This window comes from Ipomoea triloba, chromosome 7 (assembly GCF_003576645.1).
Source record: "Ipomoea triloba cultivar NCNSP0323 chromosome 7, ASM357664v1".
In the NCBI taxonomy this organism is placed as follows: Eukaryota; Viridiplantae; Streptophyta; class Magnoliopsida; order Solanales; family Convolvulaceae; genus Ipomoea; species Ipomoea triloba.
Window position 1 is genome coordinate 15,464,595 of NC_044922.1, and position 24,097 is coordinate 15,488,691.

At 37.0% G+C, this 24,097-nt stretch overlaps 2 protein-coding genes and 1 long non-coding RNA gene across 4 annotated transcripts in view; 1 reads left to right on the forward strand and 2 right to left on the reverse strand.

Moving 5' to 3' along the window:
- LOC116026013 overlaps positions 1-1,669 on the forward strand; it is a 2,736-nt gene extending 1,067 nt beyond the window's left edge. The window contains exon 2 of the long non-coding RNA XR_004099756.1: positions 1,354-1,669. This is a non-coding gene — a long non-coding RNA (uncharacterized LOC116026013). The remainder of the gene's footprint in view (positions 1-1,353) is intronic.
- Positions 1,670-4,068: 2,399 nt separating this feature from the next.
- On the reverse strand, positions 4,069-8,737 carry LOC116025952. Its single transcript, XM_031267364.1, has 4 exons — positions 8,615-8,737; positions 6,270-7,354; positions 5,449-6,107; positions 4,069-5,243 (listed from the first exon to the last, which is right to left on the reverse strand). Exons 2-4 carry the CDS (start codon positions 7,346-7,348, stop codon positions 4,225-4,227), a joined length of 2,757 nt encoding a protein of 918 aa, XP_031123224.1. The 5' UTR covers positions 7,349-7,354; positions 8,615-8,737; the 3' UTR covers positions 4,069-4,224.
- A 2,968-nt stretch (positions 8,738-11,705) lies between these two features.
- Positions 11,706-16,123, reverse strand: LOC116025959 (protein CNGC15b-like). 2 transcript variants are annotated; one of them, XM_031267378.1, is made up of 9 exons: positions 15,850-16,123; positions 15,040-15,114; positions 14,402-14,948; positions 14,107-14,319; positions 13,670-13,962; positions 13,397-13,508; positions 13,078-13,314; positions 12,772-12,976; positions 11,706-12,517 (listed from the first exon to the last, which is right to left on the reverse strand). In XM_031267378.1, exons 1-9 carry the CDS (start codon positions 16,005-16,007, stop codon positions 12,009-12,011), a joined length of 2,349 nt encoding a protein of 782 aa, XP_031123238.1. In that variant the 5' UTR covers positions 16,008-16,123; the 3' UTR covers positions 11,706-12,008. The 2 variants fall into 2 exon arrangements, with proteins under 2 accessions (XP_031123238.1, XP_031123239.1); XM_031267379.1 differs by having other exon boundaries at positions 15,035-15,114; positions 15,850-15,891.
- Positions 16,124-24,097: the final 7,974 nt, after the last annotated feature.

The window sequence follows — 24,097 nt, forward strand, 5'->3', positions numbered from 1 at the left end:
GGTTTTTTTTTTTTTTTTTTTTTTTTTTGGTTTCGTTTTGATGCTGGTCACGAGTTTTGGCTCTGATTAGCAGTTTTTTACTCCGGCTGAGCTGAATATTTACCAAGAAGGTTGCCGTTTAGTTGTGTATATTTCAATATTTGTTCAAATTTTGTTGGTAACAGAGTAGGATTTCATGGAGTCGGGAGATGTAAGCTATTGTATTGTGACATAGGCTGCAAATACATTCTGAATGCATTGTGTAGGTTTTTAGGAACAGCTCTGCACTTATCTGTTCACTTAAATCGTATTCCATGTTCAAGTGAATGATAGTGGACATATAATATTGTTCCAATGAATATGCTGCACCTTCTTAGATGTAGGTTTTAACTTGTATGATGATGAAATGAGAATATTTAACTTGAAAGTTTAGTATTTAAAATTGTTTTTATGTTGTTGGTGTGTGCTTGTGGCAGTGGGGGTTGGGTTGAAATATGGAACTGAGTACACTACCAAATTATAATATCGTTATTAGCATTTCAAAATTATTAGTAATATTATCTAGGTGTAATTTGGGTCTCAGGTATTAAGGTTGTGTGATCAATTTGGATGTGTATTTGTTTCGTTATTTGTTTTTTTTCTTCATGGTTGTTGGTGCGTTGGCAAGCTTTTATGTGTTCTGGAAAGGGAAATTCGGTTCGGAGTTAATGTAAGAAGTTTAAAGCTTAAGGATCTTTTATGTGATAACACTTATTTGTTAAATATCATTGGGTCACTGTATAATTTTGATCTGTGCTTTTCAGTTTATAAGTGTGTGCGTTCAGTATACATGTGATTTTTTTTATTTGTTTTGTTCTTTCATGATCATAATCAAAATACTATTCTATCCTTTTCAATTAGTTTTGTCCTAATATAATTTATATTTCACTGTGTAATTTGGGTATGTGCTTTTCATGTATTAAGAGTGTGCGTTCAGTTTGTATTAGTGTTTGTTTCGTAATTTGGTTTGTTCTTTCATGGTTGATGGTGTGTGGCAATGGGGGTGGGTTGAAATATGACATTGTAGTACACTCCCAAATTATTGCATGATTATACAGTGAAGTACACTCCCAAATTATTGCATGATTATACATTTAGTAATATTATATAATTGAAATATGGAAAGCTTGTGTTGTGGAAAGGGAAATATAGAGTTAAAGTAGGAAATCTATATCCTAAGGATCTTTTATGTGTAACACTTTGTTAAATATCTTTAGGTCTGTGCATTTCAGTTATTAAGTGTGTGCGTTCAATCTGTATGTGATTTGATTTATTATTGTTTTTGTTCTTGCATAGTTCATGGTGCGTTTTATCTTGATGCATGTTAATTTACAGGGAACAATGTTGAAGTTAATCAAAATGCGATGGTAGATAGTCCGTCTTCTGATGATTTTGCATCTCCTCCGGTTGTCTTGCCTCCTCGTGTCCGTATGTGTGAAATGGCTCCTAATTTCTTTACTCGTTTTCGTGTTCAAAATAACACACACATCTACCACTGATGTCGCACACGTGTTGTAATTACACCGTTTCTTTAGTTGAATGCACTCACCATCTACCTTTTACGCACACACTTACATGTTAGTAACAAAAACCAATGACTTCTTAATACAGGGTTACTCATTTATTAAATTCGGTAAAATTTTTATCTCCATATCTTTGTACTAGTAGTCTCGTTTAGAATAACACACATCTACCACCGACGTTGCAAATGCATCGTAATTACTCACCTTACATTTAATTAGCTTTGTTTATGGTATACGTTCTGCTCAGTATAACGCACACATCTACCGTTATTACTTCGCACACGAGAATTAAATTATTCGTTCAGTAAAATGCACACTCTGATGACCACACATGCACTCACTTCCACTAGATTTTGCATATTGAATGTTGGTTAGTAGGGTGGTTATTGTTCATTTTCTTAATTTATTTATTATCTTAGTTTCTATTATAACAAACGTCATATGCACCCACACAAGAATAAATCAGACTTTGTATCCGGTTACGTTCAACAAAATACACACAGCTTCATTATCGTATGCACACTCATGTAGTAGGAGCTATGTTAACAAATAAACGGGTAGAATAATGGTTAATACTATGCATCCAATTGTCTCAGTAAATGCAGCCACATTATCACACTTAATTTTATTATTAACTTCAGTTTTTGTTGAAACTAATGTCATATGCACCCACACAAGAATAAATCAAACTCTGTACCTGTTTACATTTAGCGAAATGCACACAGCTTCAGTAGTGTATGCACACGCATGTACTATGAGATCTGTTAATAATTAAACGGGTAGAATAATGCAAACACTTTCATGAAATTCTAAAAATAATACACCAAATTCTCAGGTTTCTGCACACGCCCGGAATCACATACGCACACACCTTTACAAACCCTTAATTGCCTTATCACTATTTTTGCACGCACTTCCCATGAAGAACGCACACTGCTACCGATAAACAAAAGCGGTCTTGCACACGCTTACTCCATGAACGCGACCACACTCAAGCTAAAAGTAAAAAAATAAAAAACACGCCTAACTCCATGACTGTTAAAAATTATAAATTAAGTCTTTTGATCACGCTTAACGTCACACACGCACGCAATACTCAGATTTGTGCACACGATCGTCGTCATCTCAATCGCACACACCTATGAATATCCTAACAATATAAAATAATCGCTCTAATCAAAACGCTCCAAACCATTTACTACACAAACCAACGAATATCAGCAAAGAGGAAAAAAATGCTACAATACACAAAACATGTGAGACCTTAGCTTTTGCTTTCATAGAAATTTAGATGCACTTCCAAAGTAACAAAAGCATACTAGTACCAATAAACAAGCATGGGTTTATGCTCCGGACTAACGCTATTAATGCACACACCTACGTATCTCCTCAAAAATTAAAATAGTCACTTTTTACACCGTATCGCAATTCACAAAACCACACACATGCGAACCCCATAATTTTCAAAATTAATTGACAAAAAAAAAACCCCAATCCCTTAATTGCCTTATCACTAATTTTGCACGTACTTTCAAAGTAAAATGCACACTGCTACCAAAAAACAAAGGGGGTTTTGCACATGCTAACTTCATGAACTCCCCAATTTCTAACAAAAAATAATTAAAAACACGCCTAACTCGATGATCGTTAACAATTATAAATTAAATCTTTTGCACGTGGCCAACATCACACACGCATACATTGCTCAGTTTTTTGCACACACATGTAATCACTATCGCACACACCTATGAAAATCCTAAGAAAATAAAATAATCGCTCTAATAAAAACATTCCAAACCCTGACTGCACACACCTATGAATATCAACAAAAGAGAGAAAAAATGTTGCAATACACAACATGTGTATTTCCTTTCATAGAAATTTGGATGCCCTACCCTAGTAGAAAGCATAGTAGTTCCAATATACAAGCACAGGTTTATGCACACGCCTAATGCCATTAACGCACACACCTACGCAACAAAGAAAGATTAAAACTTCAGAAAATACTTGCAAGCAATGTTGTTTGTCAATATCAAAAACTTTGGATTTTGATATGTTTTCTTCTCCTTTACCTCACGGTTTTTTGTTAAAATAACTCAAAAATTATAATAATATATTTTGTGTTATCATGATTATGATTCTTTAATATATGGAAATTATTACATTTAATTTATTTCCATTATAAAAGGTCATAATCAAATTACAATTGTATCCTTTTCAATTAATTTTGTCCTAATATAATTTATATTTCAATATTAATCCTAACTATTCATTTTAATTTTATAGATGGTTGAGATGTGATCTCATGATCTCATCTAATAGGGTGATCTCATAGGATCCAGCCCCTATATATATATATATATATATATATATATATATATATATATATATATATATATATATATATATACTTACATATTTAAATATTATATTAATTATTTACTTATTTTAATTTTTATATTGAGTATTAATTTAACCATGCAATGTACATATTACCACTAGTAATAATATAAATAAAATAAAATAATTTAAACATAGTTGGTAAATGATAATAATAACAAAAATAATTGAAATGATGCACATGCAGTAACGAAATATCCCTATTCCCTAGTACATATACAATCACCCCTTTGGAGTAATTCACTTAGGATTGCCTGTGAAGATTAAAGAAATTAACAAAACATCAGAATCTAGCACAATGCGAAGGCATGCCTGTGTGGTGGTTAACGACAACAACCTCGCTCTCCTCGCACGCAAGAACATCCTGCTTCAGCTTCGCTCCGGCCGCCTTCAATCCCTTGAGAGAAACCGCCTGGTTGAAGAGGTTCAGCACCGGCAGTTTCGACGCCGGCGGCATTTTCCCGCCAGGCAAGAGCGCGGCGAAGTCTTGTCCCAAAAGCGGCACCTCGAAGTCGTCCTTTTTGTGCCCGACAACGTTGTCCTTCGCCGCGATATGCGCGCCGGGCTCCATGTGGTTGGTGGAGAAGCTCGCCTGGTTCGGGAAATTCGGGTAGAGGCTAACGTAGCCTCGCAGGTACATCATGTCGATCAGGAATTTCTTCCACGAGGCTTGCCAGCCGTTGGTTCGGGATCTAGGGATTTGGACGGGGTTTTGTTTGGGATCCTGGGTGAATCGAAGGCTCATGTAGGCGTAGAATTCTCTCCAGTGTTTGGGGAAAAAAACGGCGCCCCAGCTGCAGGGGAGCTGGTGGAGGTACGGCGTGTTTGGGTGGACGTGTTTGAAGAACTCCGTGGCGTTCCATTTGGGCCGCTCCTTCACCACTTCCACCAAACGCGGCGTGTAAAGAGAGATTGAGGAGAGTTCCGGGAGGGACACTTGAGGGTCATAGTGGTAGGCCAGGAGGGCGTACTTAATCCATAAATAATAGTAAGGGGAGACTTCGATGTCGTCCTCTAATAGTACCCCGTACTCGTCGTCTGACGAAGGGTACCAACTTTCACTCACGGCTCGGATCAGTCCTCCCTGCACGATCCTTCTCCTAAGAGTTTTCGTCCCGTGTGGCCAATCGAACGAGTTCACTAGCTTTAGAGTTGCATTGTCTACTTTGCTATCCATGTTGAAGGTGATGGGGATTTCATCCCCAATGTAGTAGGCATTGCTGAGAGACTTGAGAAGCCTTGCCAATGAATTCGCCCGGTTTTGAGTAATAATGCTAATGGTTACCCTCATCCGGTTCCAATCTGCAATAACACATAACAAATTAGTCTTGTCTTACAGAATACAAATACCAATGCAGTATAAATTGTTCTTACTTGATAATAAAGACGAATACAGATACCAGTGTAGTATAAAACGTTCTTACTTGGTAATAAAGTGCTGTATAAAACGTTTTTACTTAGTAATAAAGATGAATACGGATACCAGTGCAGTATAAAACGTGCTTACTTGGTAATGCTGTGGAGCGAAGATCGGGCATCCAGAGAACCCTAGGGACAGACAATCTTGGCAGGAGAACAAGTGTGGCATTGGTTCTATCAGCCTCAACAGCCATTTTCAGTGCTTTGATGATGATAGAATTGGCATCAGAAACTGTGATCACCAGGCTAGGGTTATGAATCTTGATCAGCCCTTTCATGCTGGCATAAACTCCCTGCAAAACAGCCACTTCAGAGCTGGAACTTCCTGACAATCCATCGATTCCCAGGTCCATAATCTTGAACCTGCGCTCTCTGCACACCGTTTTCGCCCACTTCAGAGCTGCAGCAGCATCCTCGCAGCCTCCCGAGACAACGATGTAGGCCTTCTTCCCAACGCTCGCCCTGAACTTCTCGAGAAGTGGGGCGAGGGCTCTCACCTCGTCAACCGAGTGGGCGTAGAAGAGGGCATCTGTTCTCTGAGGATGCATCGCGGCCCATTGTGTCACGTAGCCACTCGAGAGGGCTCTCCACCACTGATCATCCCTAGCCTGCACAATGTCTTTGAAGATCACAGTGGTTTCCGAGACATAGGCTAATCTGTGCTCACTGTCTCCCCATGTTTCCTTATCATTCGGATCAATTGGCACCACAAATGAACTGCCATTTCTGTACTTCTGAAGCTGATAACTGCAATTTTTAAATTTTTTTTTTGAGTTGATTAAAAGTTAAAACTTAAAACACACACATTTGTGACATTACTAGTATGAGACTGTTAAAAGTGCAGACATATAACATACCTCATACTACATTGTAACAGAGTCAGTAGTACTCAAAAAAAAAAAAACATACCTCAAGTGCAAATCCTCCCCAGTCATGAAAGTGAAGGGCGTTTCGATGAAGAGAGTTTTCACAAGTTCTGCAGAGAGGAACCAAGAACTCGACAGGAAATCCACCCGAACGATTCTCTCAACCAAGATATCGTAAGCAGGATCAGGCAGGTAAAGCCCGGCCTCTTTCGCCCGAGGCTTTCTATAGCTAGGGAAGCTAAAATCCTTCTGTCTAAAGGGCAGAATCCTGCCAATACTTCCCAGGACAGAGTTCTTGTACTTGTCAGTCCCCGCCACGTGTGCCAAAATCTGCAGCATTTTCTTCCCCGGGATCATATCATCGTCCACGACGTAAACCAGATCAGCTTCTGTCTGCAGGGCGAGCTGGAACCTGCCATAGTACTTGAAATCATAGCGAGAAGAGACGAGGCTTATTCGTGAGTCGTTATAGCTTTCGACTATTCTCCTCAAGGACTGCTCTTTAGGGCTCCCAAATGAGACCACCCAAACATGGTGAAAGGGAAGGGTCTGTCTCAGCAGAGAGTCAAGCTGAGCACAGAGTGTCTTCCTCTTGAAATGGTTGAGAATTACTGTGATTTTCGGCCTGTTTGGACCGCCCAAATCCCACTTGGACTCCATCGCCATAAGCTCGGGCAGGGTCTCGGTACCAAACCTCCTGTTCTGGAAATCCAACACTTCTCCATAAAGCTCCCTCTTCATCTTAACCATCACAGCATCATCAGACTTCTTCTGCAGAAAACCAATCTCCTCGCGCTCGCAAACTTCAGCCCGGGAATTCAATTTCGGGGCGATCTCAGCTCTCACTACGGCCTTACTGACCGCATGTTGGGGGGTCATGAAGTGCTTCCACCGGTGCGCGATCCACGAGAAGTCGGGTTTGGCTCTGAGATCCACAGCAGGGCTCATGTAGTACAAAAGGAATGTTGCATAAACAGCAAAGGTGAATTGTAAGCATGTGAGAAGTGTTATAAGCCTTGCAGAAGTTGCAGCCTTTTGCTGTGATGATCTTGGCTTGTTGTTACTCACCATTCCTTCCAAGTAGTCCCCATTCCTCATTGAATGGCTCCTAGCTAATCCCATTCACCCCTGCACAACAATCAGAGCAAACAAGAATCAAACACTTGAAGAATAAATGAATGGAAATCATGTTAAGAGAAGACAAACAATCCAGCATCATATTTCCCTGCAAAGAATCCCCAAGACTCACCAAACACACACAGAATTGTTAGAATAGGCTTGCTCCACCTTCTCTTTTTTCTTATGTTTATTTTGCTTCCCCCACCCCCTTTTTTTGGGTATCTTAGTTTGTCGGGAGTTGAAGTTTGGGCAGTGGATCTCGTGCCCAAGAAAATATATAGTGAGAAAGAAATATATATATATATAAAGGATTGCACCCAATCTCGAGAGTTTTCACTTTGTCTCTAAAGTCTAGGTAAATTGCATGATATGTCCTAAGTAACTATTGTGCACCTTGCGACTGGCCGGAAACAGAGCTATTAACTCTTCTTTGGATCAGTTTATCCTAATCTCGAGAATTCCCACTTACTTCTAAAGTTTGGATATATTGGAAAATATGTCCTAACACTGTTGTACACCTTGCGACGGACCGGAAACAGAACTATTAACTCTTCTTTGAGGCAATCTACCCTAATCTCGAGAGTTCCCACTTACTATAAAGTCTAGATAAGTTACAGAATATGGCTCGACAATCTATTGTGCTCCCTTGTGATTGAGCGAAAACGGAATTATTAACTCTTCTTCGAATCGATCAACGCGATATAACCGAGAAATGAACATGGGTGTGAGGGGATGGAGCATTGAAGTGAGGTTGAGGGTGCCATGAGAAATGCATCAAAGGGTGGGTGGGTCACATGGAGCTTAACACCTATAATGACATAAACTAATGGGATTGGCAATCCCAACAGAGTTAAAGGCCGGCTTTGTTGCCAGAAAAGAGGGCTCTCCCCTGCGTTTCCTGCACTCCAAATCTATTCCTCCATCCACTCCTCTCTTTCTTGTTTTTTCTTCGTTCTTTATTATTACTTAGTAACGTTTTAGGACACAGATCACACAAAAAGGGATACTTAATTAAAGAGAAACCATTTTCACATATTTGTCTTCCATAATACTCAAAGCTCCACAACCCAAGATCATATAGAACCAGTTTTTTCAAACCCTAATCCCAAGACTAGCCGGGTTTGACATGCAACTCGATGGTAAGTTACACTCATTTTCAAGTAAGCTCAAGTTTGAATTTCATCCCGCCCTCCCTCTTTCATTGAATGTATCAAAAAGGGAAAAAAATCTCAAAAATGTAAACATTATTAAAACATTACTCAAAATTACCTGAAATGATGATGAATCTTTTTTTCCTCTGTAAACTAAGCCAATTCCAATGTGGATTATCTAGTCCTGGTTCTGAAATGCAAACATATTCTAATTCGACCCAACTAGCTAGAATCTGAACACTTTTGGTTATGAATATGATATGAAGAACAATATAATATATGATTGAGTTTATGTGTGTGTGTGTGGGAGGGGGGGGGATAGGTATATATGTTTGATGATGATGAATATGCAATGGCAGCAGGCGGCGTGAGGATATTGCCTTTTGCCAAACATTTTGGCGAAGTTGAATATGAAGCAATTCAACCTTAGTTTTTCTTGTCTTACCTTGGAGTCTTGGACTGGTTTTGCTTGCATGATGGCAATATTTCAAAGCGCAACATGAAACAACGTGTGCTCCGATACAAGTTTAAATGATGTGTTCGGTCAGATCATTACAACTAAAAATTTAAACTGATAATTATTTATATAGTATGTGTTCAAACAGAGACAAGTACAGATAGTACCACTACAATCCAAATAGCATATGTGATTGTATAAAAAGCACCAATGGCATTCACAACTTGAAAATTTAATTGTATATTTAAGGATGACAAACTGTTATAATTTGACCTGTGAGTTGAGGCTGTGGGTAGGTAGAGAAATTATAAGGGTGAATCAAATGATAGCATAATTTTTCCAATCCATTGTCACCCTCATGTATACACTATATACATAAATATATATTAGCTGCTACCAAAGACTTTAAGGAATGTATGGAATTTGTTTTATTGTAAATAGTGTATAGTATAAGCATTTGGACGTCTATCAACCCGTTAAATCTCCCAATTTACTTTTCCCATCAAATCTCGAGGACAAGAGCTAGTAAGAATCTCGGGGGTTCGGGTGCAATTTTTTATTTTTTTTTCATATATTAGTTCATTTTTTAATGTGAATCAGATTGCTCTCAAGTCTCAAGAGTAACATGCATAAGGAAATTAAAAGCAAGAAAGTAGTTAGAGTGACTTTTAAGACTTAGCGTAATTGGTTCGGTCGCCTGACTTAAAGATTATGACGGGAGGCATTAGTGTAGGTTCGAATTGGATCCCTTGTGCGCACATGAAAATTAAGATTTGACTAGTGAACTAATTATACGACTCACGATTTATCTAGAATCAGGGGTCCTGTAGGCCGGCATAGGCTTAGGATTATTATTAAAATTAATAATTTTAAAATACTTTTATGGCATACTATCTGGAAACTACTAAACTGTTGAACCTAATTAAAGAGTCTTGTTATCAGGTTTGACACGTAGATTCGGTCAAAGCTTGATCCATTTCCAGAGGTCAACCATGTTGCCTGTGATCTAACGCCAAATAAAGCACTTCCAAAAATTTGACTACGCCGTAGTCTTAGCTTGTACACAGTAACACAAATTTTTCTTCATTATTTGGTTTTAATCCTAAGAATTGAGTAATAAATAATAATACTACATAAGTAAAGATATGCTTTAACTTTATATATCATGATTGATTAACTATACAATTAAAAACTTATTTGATTTAAAGAGTGACCGAGTGAGTGGAGTATGATTATTGTAGTAAAAAGTCATCACGAGTTCAATTTTTGATAATACTTTTTTGATCGAGTCTGTCACACATGGTCTACCTCCTACTAAGATAAACTTACAGTTACTACCATACAAGATCAGAGAAGTAAATTGTTACTGCACTAAGAAAATTATGTGTGTCGAGTTCAACAACCAAGATGGATGGTGTCATGGTGATGTATACTATGTGCATTATTTCTTTCTAACAGTTGTTATTTATGCGGCCTTCCTCAATAGTGGAGATTTTGGTATGGTTTTTGAGAAGTTTTTATAGATGTAATTAGGAAAGAGAAAATAAGGGTAGAGGAAAAAAATAAAAGAAAAGGAAATAATAAAACAAAATATAAAATTGAAAAAAGTTAAATAAATGTATTTACGCGCCCACTGGGCGGTCTACTGCTTATGAAGATGGGCCCCACAATTCCGACAAAAAACTGATCCTTGCAGGAGATGCCATTTTTTTTCTATCCTCTTATCACTCCTCCACATCACCACAGACTTCTTAAAAACGGTGTAAAATCCCCTTATTGAGGAAGGCCTAAGTGTTGTATATATGGTGACAATGGCTGTGTATACTATGTGCAATAGTGCATTAATGGTGGCACGTAATCCTTGTATTAGACGATGCATGGACCGTTATAATGTCACGAATTGAATATGGTGAATGCAAAGAATGTGGTGTTTGGTGTTCGATTGCAATATCAAATGAGGTTTCTCAAAGATCATTGCGTGGGTTTTGTGACTTTCTGTGTGCTGCTGATTTTCCAAGTTTTACTGCAACGCTAACATCTTGCCTACATTGAAGTTCCTTGCTCCAAGGATCCGCCACCACAACCAGGCAGGATAATGAAGGGATAAATTATTGTGATTTAAAAACATCTTAGGTAGAAAGGTTTGTGCCTAATACTCAAAATAAGTCCACCACATCGAATTTAAATCCGCACAGTGATCGATGACAACGTAACTTTGAATTTTGCGTCATTAATTACTCACAATCTATCATATATATACCAATTGAGCTGCATGTGAGTGTAATATAATGCTAACATCTTTGCAACTACTTGTGTTTGTAAAAGCATACTCAATGGAAAAATCTCATTGGAAAAAATATAATTATTTTTTTGTCAAATGAAAATTGGTTCCTTAAACAAACAAAAACAAAAAAGATGGAAAAATCCTAATACAAGAACATCACAAAATACTGATGGTAAGTTGTAACCTAGTCTTAACAAACAAAAAGTATTTTTCATTTTTGGTATATCGGATGAGAACAAAAATCGCATTTATGATCTTTCACCTAAAGCTACACAACAATGTCATTAAATTATAATGTTACGTTTTTAGCAAAAATTCATTTTTATTTTAAACAAAGTATATGTAGTCTACAAAATTTCAACGTATAAGAACACATGGTATTTACTAATTGAAAATATATAATAACAAAAAATATAGGTTGTTTTTCTTCCTCTTTCTCCTTGATTGGAGATGCCCTAATGACACTGATTAAACAAAAATACAAATCCTTTATCCACACATGGCGAGAGTAATATTACACAAAGTACACCAAACATTATTCCTTTGAAATTATGAGTTTCATGGACTCAAGACTAACTATAGGCCTAAAAACGAAATTAAAAAAAAAAAAAAATCAAATATTTACCACCACAATTACAAATTTGAGTAAATATTTTTAACATAGTGTTTGCAATTTATATGAAACACATCCAGACTCTTACTGTATACATTAAAATTTCCTAATTCCTATGTTTCTCTTTTTCAATTTTTTGTGTTACCATCCTGCAATAATCATTCATCATCTACAGAGAAATCTGGTTCTGCTGGCTTCTGCAGAGAGCTAACAGCACTGGAATCTGAATCAGAGCGCTTATGATACTGATGATGAAGCCCTCTACTGCCTGCAAATCTTGCTGCATACGCTGCAAAACCCGAGCCAGGCGGCAGCGCATTCATCTCCGCTTCCTTCTTCTCGCTCGGCGCTCGGCTGTCGCCATTCGCCCCCGCGCTCTCCATTGCCCGAGCCCGAGCTGCTTTCCGCTTCTTGAATCTCCGCCACGCTGCCTGGATGAAAGTTGCAGCCCACGTTCGCCACTGGTGAGAGTGGAACCTGAACTTGTGCCTCAGTTGCTTGCTGTGCAGTCTCCTGAACTGTGCTGCCACGAACTTCAGGTCGTCCGCCTCGAGGGCGAACGCCTCCACTTCAGAAACCGCCTTCACGGTGCGCGTGGAGGACGGCAGGTTTATGCTTGGGCGCGGGTCGAGCGCCCATGTCAGCAGCTCTTCGCCACAGAAGTCGCCTATATATCGAGCATATAATATATAAAACATAAATGTGTAGTCCTATATCAGCTTAAATTTTTAGTTAAGACAGAATATATGGTTTAGTCACCTGTAGTCCTATAGTTAGGACGGAACATATGCTTTAGTTACCTATAGTCTTATGTCAGTTTAAATTTTTAGTTAAGACAGAACACACACACACACACACACACACATATATATATATATATATATATATATATATATATATATATATATACACTTTAGTTACCTGGACCAATGCGGCAAGAGTTGAAGAACCCTGTGCGGCCGCCATTCGTGGTGTAGGAATCGAGATTTCCCCGGATTATGAACAGCATTTCGTTGACAGGATCGCCCTCGCGCACGAGGCAAGTGCCTTGGGTGAACAAAGCCGGCTTAAGCCTCTCGCATATGGCGTCTAGCATCCTTTCATCCATTTGGTCAAATAAAGGGACCTATGTATGCACAGAACGAAACGAAAAACGAGTAAAGCATCACTCACGAGCTTAAAGTCTAGTGGCATAAGCGTGACACTGATTAATCCGTTCAGACATACCCCTCGAACTAGATCAAAACATAGGTGTCGTTTGATGTCCCGACGTAGGTCGGGAGGAAGTCCTTTCAACAAAGATTCCTCGTGCACCCCTCGGGTAGCAATCCATTTATACTGATCATACTTCCTCACAGACTGCCTCAGTTCTTGAGGAAGCTGCCTGTGATGCATCCATTGCTCAGTATCTGTTCTCCTGATTCTCCATTCCTCTAATCTAACAGTGGTCGATTGAAGATAAGTCTGCCAGCAATTCAGCAAATCTCAGATTAGTTCATAGCCAAATCACTAGCTAGCAATTCAACTCAGCTGTCACCACACTTACTTGCATATTTCCAATCAGCAATGCAAAAAGAACGAGCCCTAGAATCGCCACTACAATGGCAAAGCTTATTTCTCCAACGTATGTGCTCGTAGAAAGATTTTGCCCCAAAGAACTGCAGATAGATAGACACAATAATTATTACAATCAAAAGAGAGCGGTCCCTGAATGGGGTCTGACCGAGGCTTGATTGGATTAGTCTCGAGCCTCTCGGCTCTGTGAGGACCAGGAAAATGACTGTCCAAATTAAAAGACGGGTTGAGAAAAGCGTCTTACCTCAGGTTCCTCAAGCCCCACCACAGACAGTAGAAGTACTTGTTTAAAAACTTTGCAGATGTGACAGATTCCGTCACAGCATCACCGTACATACCAAACGGGTAATCGCTGCTCTCTGGATTGCACTGGCTCGTGATGTTACTAGCCCGGAACCAGGCGTTCCTTTGCGAGTCCTTCGCCCTTTGGCAGTCGAAGTAACTGTACTGGCAAGATGGGCTCTCGAGAGTGCAAGCACGACGCCAACACGCTTCCTGTCTCTCGATTGATAGAAGATACCAGCAAGCACCCAATATCTATATTAATTCGCAACGAGAGCTATCAAGGTTATGTTTTCGCCACTCTTATGACAGCTTCCTAGACTAGTCACTGAAACATCTAAAGTACTAACAAAAGATAACAATTGAATTACGAAATCAGGATGGTTCGGTTAAACTTACATGGCTTGCTAGCATATACAACATCAAGTTGTAAGCAGCGCCCGCCCAAGCTGTTTCAGTCACGACGCCAGTGGCCTTAACAATTTGGGACGACAATGGCACGATGAGATATAGCCTCGGGAGGTACTGAAAAATGATGATGAACCTAAGCACATTCTTCGTATTCGTTGTGGCCGAGCCACTCAGATTAGGAATGACAGCCCACAGCAGCACCTGCAACGGGAGCCAACTAGATTATCCTGTTTTTGTTTCACCGAAAACCTTAAAAGCAACAAAAACGTTGCACACAACGAACCTGAGGAAGAGGCAAAGCAGCAACGAGGTCGATCCAGAAGCCTTTACGCAGGTATCTCAACGCTATCTTTGAAGAATCTACAACGAGCTCTCCTCTCCCGAATACTTGAGAAGACGGAGCAATATAAGCAGTCCTAAACCGAACTAAAAGATGAATCGTGTACAAGACATCAACTATCGACCTTATAATCACGAGCACGAGTTTGTGCCTGTTCCCAATGTCTATGCAGCTGTTATCCCCAACGACGGGCAAGTAAAAGAACAGAGGATCCACGAACAACGACACTAAGCAAGCTACTAAGAAGATCTTGTTCCATCTATGGATTATTGGCCCTCGAGGATCCAATATCTTTTTCTTCACTCTCTCATAGTCTTCCGAGAAAACCCGAGACAATGCTTTAATTCTCAGCGATTTCCCGTTCTTGCCTCCCTTCCTAGAGCTCAGCTCTGGCAGCTGTGTTCCATCAATCTTGTACTTAACCTTAAACATGTTATCTCCATTACTATTATTCGCATATTTTGCTGATGATTCAAGATCACCTTGGAATCTGAAAGTTAATTACGCTACCCAAATTAAACCAATAAACTTATTGATACCAAAAGTAGAATCAATTACAAGTGAAAGGAGACAAACCTTACAGATTTTGATTTATTATAAGCCATGGTGGGAAGTCTAAAAGCCTTTTCACCTTGGGTTCAGTAATGGTTTTTGAACTGCCAAAACATGGGAGAAAGAGTCTCTCACTATCAGTAATGAATGAGCAGAAAAGGACACCACAGTAGAGAATTAAGGTAGTTGTGTTTTGGTTCAGGAACAAATAGGTTTATTCTGATGTTAATTGCAGATAAAGAAGAGGAGATTCCATGTGTGTTTACTCAGACAAAAAATGTTCAGGTCAAATCTCTGACCAATTCATCCAAAACATCATTTTAGTAAAGCCTTTTTGACTTCTAATTTCAGTTGAATTGGAACCAGTAAACACCCAGAAATCTTCTAATTCCAGGTGAACCAGAACCAGTCAATTAACACCATCAAATCTTCCATACCCTATCAACATTCCAAATAGCCCATTTTTCTGTCAAATTCAAACCTTTTCCAGAATTCAAAGAAGCAAGAAAAACACCCAAAAAAAAACACCAACTAATAAGAGCAGACAGTAAAATCCCACAATGCGAGTGTTTGCGAGAACAAGAATCAATAACAATGACAGAAAATAAAGAAGACAAGATTTATCTGGTACGCAATATGTTACTTTCAGCAAAGCTGGTTCTTTTATTAATTGTGACGATAGAACATTGTTACTAGCAACACATAATATTGTGAAACTTGTATTGATCAGATAAGGAGAAACCGACAAGTGAATACAGATGGAACAAAATGAAACCAAGAATGTTTAACGTTTTCTCTTCTGTGAGTTTGTGCGTGTCAGAGAGAGAGAGAGAACTGACCAGCATTTTGGTGGGTTCAGTTCTGAGAAACCAAGATTCAGTGTTGCAGAGTTGTGGTGTTTCTTATGGTGGAAAGGAACAAAATTTTTTGTTACACTCGGTGGCGACGGATTCCCAGGAAAAACTAACTGAGAATCAAATGATGGTTTCACTTTCATCACCCAAAATCGGAATAAAAGACGCAACTTTGATGGAAACAGCAAAGAAAAAAAAATAAAAATCTGCAAAAATGGTAATGTTGGAGTGGAGAGTTTTGGATGCGAAGGACAACCTACGGCCAACCCCACCACCGCCAAACCACCTCGTTCAAGGAAGAAAGTATAGTAAACATGTTAAGGAAGTTACCATAAAACTGGACTTCCGTAGTTCCGTATAGTAGTTCCGTATGTAATGGAGGACAAAAATTAATTTTAAAAGCCAGAGAAAAAAATTTAAAAAAGTGAAGTCATAAAGTCCAGCATTTCTTTTTTCAAGTGGGTAATATTTTAATTAATATTTTTTTATTATGAAGTATGAACGTACAAATATTTGTGTATTATAGTATATGATTTATATGATTTATAATATCAATTTGCAGGTGAAGTAATTTTGTGGCAATTCCAACGGAGTTGGTTAGGCAGCTTTTAATGGGAGCTATTAGTTGTCCAACTTAGGCAAGTTTATATCCAGAGTGCACCTTAGGTAATAACTGCAAATTTTACTATAACAGTATTAAACAATTGAAAACGGTATTGAAAAGAAAATTAATTTTATTCCAATAACTAATATACTTTTAGAAACTTCCAAACTAATTTTATTTAATTAAATGTATTTTTTTTTGAATGTTCCTTAAATTTTTAATATTATTTTCAGATGTTTGAGTTTTAGTGAAGTTTTTTGTTTCTAAAGGTTTAGATTCAATTCTTAGGCTTTCAAAATAATAATAATAATAATAAATCCAATTCTTACTAATAATATTTTGATATCTTATTATTATTTACAAATAACATAATGCGAAAACTCTTAGTCTCTTAGTAAGGATGTAACCAAGTCGAGTCAAACCTAAACAGTCAAAATTTGAACTCAATCAAGCTCTAATTTTTTAGTTTGAGCTTGACTGCTAATTGAGATTGACTCACATTAGCTAACTAATTTTTTTTTTTTCATTCTTAAAAAAAAATTAATAAAGAAAAACTTATTATAATTATAAACATTTTACAACTGAACATTATAACAAAACTTAATAACATATATCAATTATAATCATTTTATAATATATAATATATATATATATATATATATATATATATATATATATATATATATATATATATATATATAACTGAGTGTACATAATGTTAAATACATAATTTTTTTACCACAGTTCAAAATACAATATGAACCCTGCATGATATAACAATTATGCCATGGACCCGGGTCCACCTTGCAAGGTAGAAACGAGTCTATATTCACAATTTCATAATTCCATATTCACAATTTCATAACTCCATGTTCACAGTTTTATAACTTCATGTTCACAATTTCATAATTTCATGTTCACAACTTCATTGCTCTATGCTCATAATTTTATAACTCTATGTTCACAATTTCATAACTCTATGTTCAACAATATAACACAATTTTTGAATCTATATAACTCTATGTTCAACAATATAACACAATTTTTGAATCTATATAACAAAATTGTGAATATAGAATTTTAAATTTGTGAATATAAAACTTTAAATTTGTGAACATAGATTCGGGTCAAATTGGAACCAATTCCATAGCATAATTTGGCTAGGAAATCCTTGTGGGTAGAAGTCCACAATTCTCTTCTTCAATTGAAAGGCCTTGCTACAGGTTCATAGGTGGGATACCTAAGAATTATTAAGAGAGAGAGAGAGAGATCCAACTGGAAAGTTTGAAAATAGCGCCATAATTTCAATGATTGGGTTTGGATCTGATTTTCTTCCCTCGTGTCCCATAACTACTTTCCGTAAAATGACAAATGTTTTTTTCAACCATTCCTACTTCCTTCTACACTTTTTTGACCCACGGAAGGAATATGCAACAATACATAATTATTACTTTCAATTTTCTACTCCGTATTTGCTTTTTTTTTTTCTTTTTTTTTTCTTTTTTTTTTTTATAAAGTCCGCTCACAGGTGAAAAATATGCATAAATCTTAGCCATTGATTTAATTAAGATAAACTATTCTTTAAAAAAAAAAAGTTTGACACTTTTAGTCTATAAAAATGTGCATTGAAAAGTAAAACATTATGCACAGGAATGCGACAATGTGCACTACAAGGCATAAAGATGTGCGGGTTTTTGACTAAAATATAACTTTTGACCAAGTAGGAGACAAAAATATAACTTTTCTAGGGATTGGACAAAAACATTAAATCTATGTTTGGGAAATGCGTTTGGGATCCGGAAATGCGTTTGGGGATCCCAAACGCATTTCCCAAACGCGAGTTTGACTCTTTCCCTGACAACCATATTCGCGTTTGGGAATTGCGTCTGGCGTATTTAATACGCCAGACGCATTTCGCATACACGAATAATATTGTCGCAAACTCGCATTTGCGAAATGCGAGTCCAGTATATACGGTAGAGATCCATTTGGGAAATGCGGATCTCGGCCGCGCCGGTCGGCCGCCGGCGACTGGAGAGGTCCGCATTTGCGAAATGCGAGTTCTCGTATAATACGAGACTTGCATTTCGCAAATGCGAGTTTGCGAAAATATTATTCGCGTATGCGAAATGCGTCTGGCGTATCAATTCCCAAACGCGAATATGGTTGTCAGGGAAAGAGGCAAACTCGCGTTTGGGAAATGCGTCTGGGATCCCCAAACGCATTTCCCAAACGTAGATTTAATGTTTTTGTTCANTCAATTCCCAAACGCGAATATGGTTGTCAGGGAAAGAGGCAAACTCGCGTTTGGGAAATGCGTCTGGGATCCCCAAACGCATTTCCCAAACGTAGATTTAATGTTTTTGTTCAATCCCCAGAAAAGTTATATTTTTGTCTCCTACTTAGTCAAAAGTTATATTTTAGTCAAAAACCCAAGATGTGCAATCAAAGCAATTATGATACTAAAAAAGGGAGTTATTTAGTTTCAGTGTTATTGGAGCAATTACCCTTACAAACCCGTTGTACATTTTGATTTGTTCAACTCACAAATTTCATTAGAAATTTAGTTATTGAAAAGACTAAATTCAATCATCCAAGGCAAAAGATTTAATAAACAATGTCTTGCTAGTATGTCAACCTTAATGGCATTTACTACTTTTGTATGTTGGTCTTTAATTTTTGGCCAATATAGAATTTTCAACACAAATCATAGATGAACTTTGCATGAGGAGAATGAAAACGTTAAAAAAAGTGTGTTCGTGAAGTTTGCATTGGTCCAAAATTATGCATGGAAGTCACAACAATATGCATTTGAAGGCAACAATGTGCACTCAAAGGGAGAAAATGTTTTCTAGAAGAGACAAAAATATGCACTCGAAGAAGAAAAATGTGCACTGGAAGAAGGAAAAAAATGTACCAAAGACAAAAGAATATTAACTTACACAAAATTACCATGATGCCTATCCTTGTTATAACTACTGAAGCACGAAAACCTTGTGGTCTAGTGGCACCCTGTTGCACCCCTATATGGAAGGGGGTGAGTTTGAGTTTCAGTGAGGGATATTGACTCCTTGTGCTTCATTAGGTTGAGAAAGTAGTTATGAACAAATATTTGAATGGTAAAATAACGTAACAATTATTGAAATTAAATTTAATAATAATTAATTTTAAATTGAGATAAATGTTAAATATATCATTCTAATTATTGATGATATAACAATTAGGCTATCAATCTTTAAAAAATTTCAATTAAACACTCGAACTTAATAAAATCATCCATCTAAATTGTATTTACCGTTTCTTGCATGTTAACTCTAGGTCACCTACCACATCAGATTTATATTGTTCATTTGTCATTACATTCCTATTAGGCATTATTTATATTATAGTTTATTTCAAATACTTAAGCCTTAACTTTTTACTCATAACCATTCCTCCTCACCCCTCGCCCCTCGAATGTCACCGGTGACGTACAACATTGTATCGACTAATGTAGATTATGACATTGCAATCACCCTTTTTTTCTTTTCTATTGAAGAAGAAGTCACAGTGGATAATCAGGCAGCAGCAACAATAGTTTAGATGACAACAACAACGATTAGCTTTCACTTAAAAAAAAATGATATGTAAGCAAATGTTCTACCACATCATTATATTTTTTTTATTTTTATAAATTTAAGTGTTTAATTGAATTTTTTATGAGTATAATTTATGTTTTATCAATAATTGACTGACATATTTAATTATTTTCTCATTTAAAATTATCCGACTTCATTTTTTTTTTGAAAGGAAAACTTAGACTTTATTAAATTAAATGTTCAATACAATTCGGAATAGAAGAAATCCAAACTAAATTATCAGATTGCGAACGAGCAACTCTATCAACCACATGAGCCAACTTATTCACTGATCTAGGAATAAACATAACGGACACTTCTTCAAAGTGTCTACGATAATCTCTGCATTCATCAATCACACATCCTGCATAGGAGTAGTCCATAGTAGCTCCATTAATAAGCTTGCAAACTGATTGGCAATCCGTAAAGAGGTAGACCTTGAGAAAACCTCTTACTTTTGCCCACGATAGAGCCTCCTTTATAGCCATAGCTTCTGCCAAGTGAGCATTACCCAAGCTTCTAATCGAACCATTCTTAGCACCGAGGAATTGACTATCTTTACTTGTGATTACAACACCAAAGAAAGCCTGACCATTATCCGACTTCATTATATGTACATTTATAAAACTTTACTATAAATATGATAACTATTTTTTTTAAATTACATTTTGATTCATAAACTATGAGTTAATAATGTAATCGGTCACTTCAGACCAAAGTGACATTTTGCCTGTCAACAAATGAGCAATTTGTCTAGGGGACCATAGCTCAAAATTTATAAAAAATGTGATTATTTTAATATTAAACATTTAATGTATAAATTATTTAATAATAAATTTTGGGATGTGAAAAAATGGAATGCAGGGAGGGAGACCAAATCTATAATCCTTAGGTAAGTTGACGGTGTCAGACATGGCTGGCGGTGGGTCTTTTTCGTAATTTCGTTAAAAGACAAGGGCTACTTCCAGATTCTTCAGTCCCTGAACTGCCGGCATCAAATTTATATATAATTTTTTTGGGTCGGGTTTGGGCCCGACAGCGACAGCGAGATCTCGGGCTCAGGCCCAGCTAAATTTCCTCAAGGATATTTCAAATTAAAAAAAATTGTGGTTGAAGAATTTCGATATTTAATAATTATATTGAACTTAAATTCTACTTCATGTATCTCATTTTATCCGTTCTACTTTTTTTTTTTTGAATACTATTAACTCTATTACAATACAGTATCTGTTCATAACTACTTTCTTATATTGAAGCACAAGAGTAAGTATTGCTTCCACTGAGGCTCGAACCCACCACCTCCCGTATAAAAGAAAAGGTTTGATGCCACTGGACCACAAGGTCCTTGACTTTTATTCGTTCTACTTATTTCTTTGTTTATTTTTTAAATATATTTTACTTATTTTTAAATTTAATTTTTGTGTTTAATAGTACTTTTAGTGTAATTTATAAATATATAAATTTTGTATACCAATACTAAACTTAATGTTATTAAAAAAATTGGACTAAAAATGTAAAAATAAATTCAGTCAAGCTTCATTAATCGAACTAGATACATAAAATGGGACGGAGGGAGTATTAGATTTTGGTTGGACTCTTTTTTTATCTTTTTAATATATATATATATATATATATATATAGACTCCCCATCAGATGCGGCCAGTCTCCCCCGTGCGGTTGTGTGGCCTTATTTGCACCATTAGATCCCATGATCTAAGGCTTCATATTAATCCAAACAATATAGGCGCCGATCTTTAGCTACGCGAACGGGAAGGATAATGTTGGCAATTCACTACAATTTCAAAACCAGATCAGATCAGACGACGACGAAGACTTGAAGTCGACGAGCACTGAGCAACAAACACCAGACGAGCGTAGAAGGGATTCCATCACCAGCAACGAGCGCTCCGTTCTGAACAAAACGCATAGGTCGACTCCAACAGAGAAACGAGAATGGAGTAATTCTCAATACTCTGTGCATTATCAACATTAATCTGGTTCATATTTGCAATACTCTGTGCATTATCAACATTAATCTGGTTCATATTTGAGATAATATTTGCATTATCAACATTAATCTGGTTCATATTTGAGATAATATTGTTGTAATCAACATTAATCTGGTTCATATTTGAGATAATATTGTTGTAATTCGCATTAATCTGGTTCATATTTGAGATAATATTGTTGTAATTCGCAATAGTATGTGTATTTGGTGTGTGGTGGTTAAGTGGTGTGTTTTAATCTGAGAACTGGTGCATTTTATAACGTATAATCAGTGTTGTAAAAATCCCGCCTAGGCGCCGATTAATCCCCGCCTAGGCGCTAGGCGCTGGTCGACCGCCTAGCGTATCACACCAGCGCCTAGCGCATCACATTAAATGGTGGTCTAGGCGGCTGGCCGGCTAGGCGACTGCCTAGGCCGCCTAAGCTCCGCCTAGGCCGCCAAAGCACCGCCTAGGCCGCTTAGGCGCTGACCGCCTAGGCGTCGACTAGACCGACTAGGCCTTCTAGTCGGTCGATTAACTATTGTTCTTTTTTTTTTAATGAGTTATTTCACTCAAAACAACATCGTTTTGGGCGAAATAATCCTAAATTGTACAAACTTTAGATATTTTTTTAGGTTAATAATTAATATTTTTGTATTAACTATTAAAGTATTATATAATTTATAACTATTAGTCTTTAAAAATTTAAAAATACTTAAACAAATTTTTAAAAAATAAAAATTAAAATTAAAAAATACACGAACGCCTAGGCGCCGATTAATCCCCGGCTAGGTGTCCTAGGCGCTAGGCGCTCGGAGGGAGCGCCTAGCGATTTTTTCAACCATGCGTATAATGGTGTGTTTTAATTTTGTTGGTGCATTTGAATTGGGTGGTGTGTTTCGGTATGGTGGGGAATGGTGTGTTTTAATTTGTAAAGTGGTGCATTTTATAATGTAGAATGGTGTGTTTTAATTTTGTTGGTGCATTTGAATTGAGTGGTGTGTTTCGGTATGGTGGGGAATGGTGTGTTTTAATTTGTCCAGTGGTGGATTTTATAACGTATAATGGTGTGTTTTAATTTTGTTGGTGCATTGGAATTGAGTGGTGTATTTCGGTATGGTGGGGAATCGTGTGTTTTAATTTGTCCAATGGTGCATTTTATAACGTAGAATGGTGTGTTTTAATACACATGGTGGTGATTTTTACGAGAGTAGTTGCATTTGGTGTGTGGTGGTTAAGTGGTGTGTTTTAATCTAAGAACTGGTGCATTTTAGTATGTTGAATGGTGTGTTTTAATAATACGTTTGTTGGTGTTTTCTGTACTCTAAAATTACCTTCCCACTTACAATTACCATAAAGCCCCCACTTAAGTTACGCGAATTAAACTTCCTAAATCCTAATATATAACCTCCACCGTCAGATCACCTCCATCCAGCGGCATATCTTGGACCACACGACCGCACTTAATAACACAGCCGCATTTGATTAAAATTCTATATATATATATATATATATATATATATATATAATATTAAAAGGTTGATTGCTCTTGTTAAGATGTCATGTGATCTATAATAAGGAACTTCATTTGCTTATAAGTGCAATGTTTTACGTGACTAATGCTTCCTATTGAGGGTTAAGACAGCTAATGTTAGTGTTAGCTTGAACTCAACCGCACATGATATGTTATTTACTTATTGTGTTTATAATTGATAATATTAATTATCAATTATGACTTGAATGCACGTAAGTAAACGTTTGAAAGCAAGTTAAAGTGGTGAATTTATTAAACTCAAAGTACTTAATACAAGCAATCAGCTGAAGTTCTCACGTCGGAGACATCTCATCAGGTTATGTGCCATCCAATTAGTGGTCACACCGGTTGAACCGCTATGTATATACACTTAGGTAATTAAAGTTGATGAAACGACTGAAAGGACATTTTACAAGTCATTCAACTGTCCAAGTGGGTCTGGCCCCACTTCCTACCCTCACTCACTAGGGTCGTCTTTAGGTCAAGAACA

Excerpts from the sequence above, each read along its gene's own strand:
- LOC116025952 (XM_031267364.1), bottom strand. The coding sequence starts at position 7,348 with ATGGGATTAGCTAGGAGCCATTCAATGAGGAATGGGGACTACTTGGAA. Across the intron at positions 6,108-6,269 it reads GGGGAGGATTTGCACTTGAG|TTATCAGCTTCAGAAGTACA; the intron begins GTATGTTTTTTT and ends TAAAAATTGCAG. Across the intron at positions 5,244-5,448 it reads TCGCTCCACAGCATTACCAA|ATTGGAACCGGATGAGGGTA; the intron begins GTAAGCACGTTT and ends GTGTTATTGCAG.
- LOC116025959 (XM_031267378.1), bottom strand. The coding sequence starts at position 16,007 with ATGAAAGTGAAACCATCATTTGATTCTCAGTTAGTTTTTCCTGGGAAT. Across the intron at positions 13,509-13,669 it reads TGGGGCTTGAGGAACCTGAG|TTCTTTGGGGCAAAATCTTT; the intron begins GTAAGACGCTTT and ends ATCTATCTGCAG. Across the intron at positions 13,315-13,396 it reads TGCTGATTGGAAATATGCAA|ACTTATCTTCAATCGACCAC; the intron begins GTAAGTGTGGTG and ends AATTGCTGGCAG.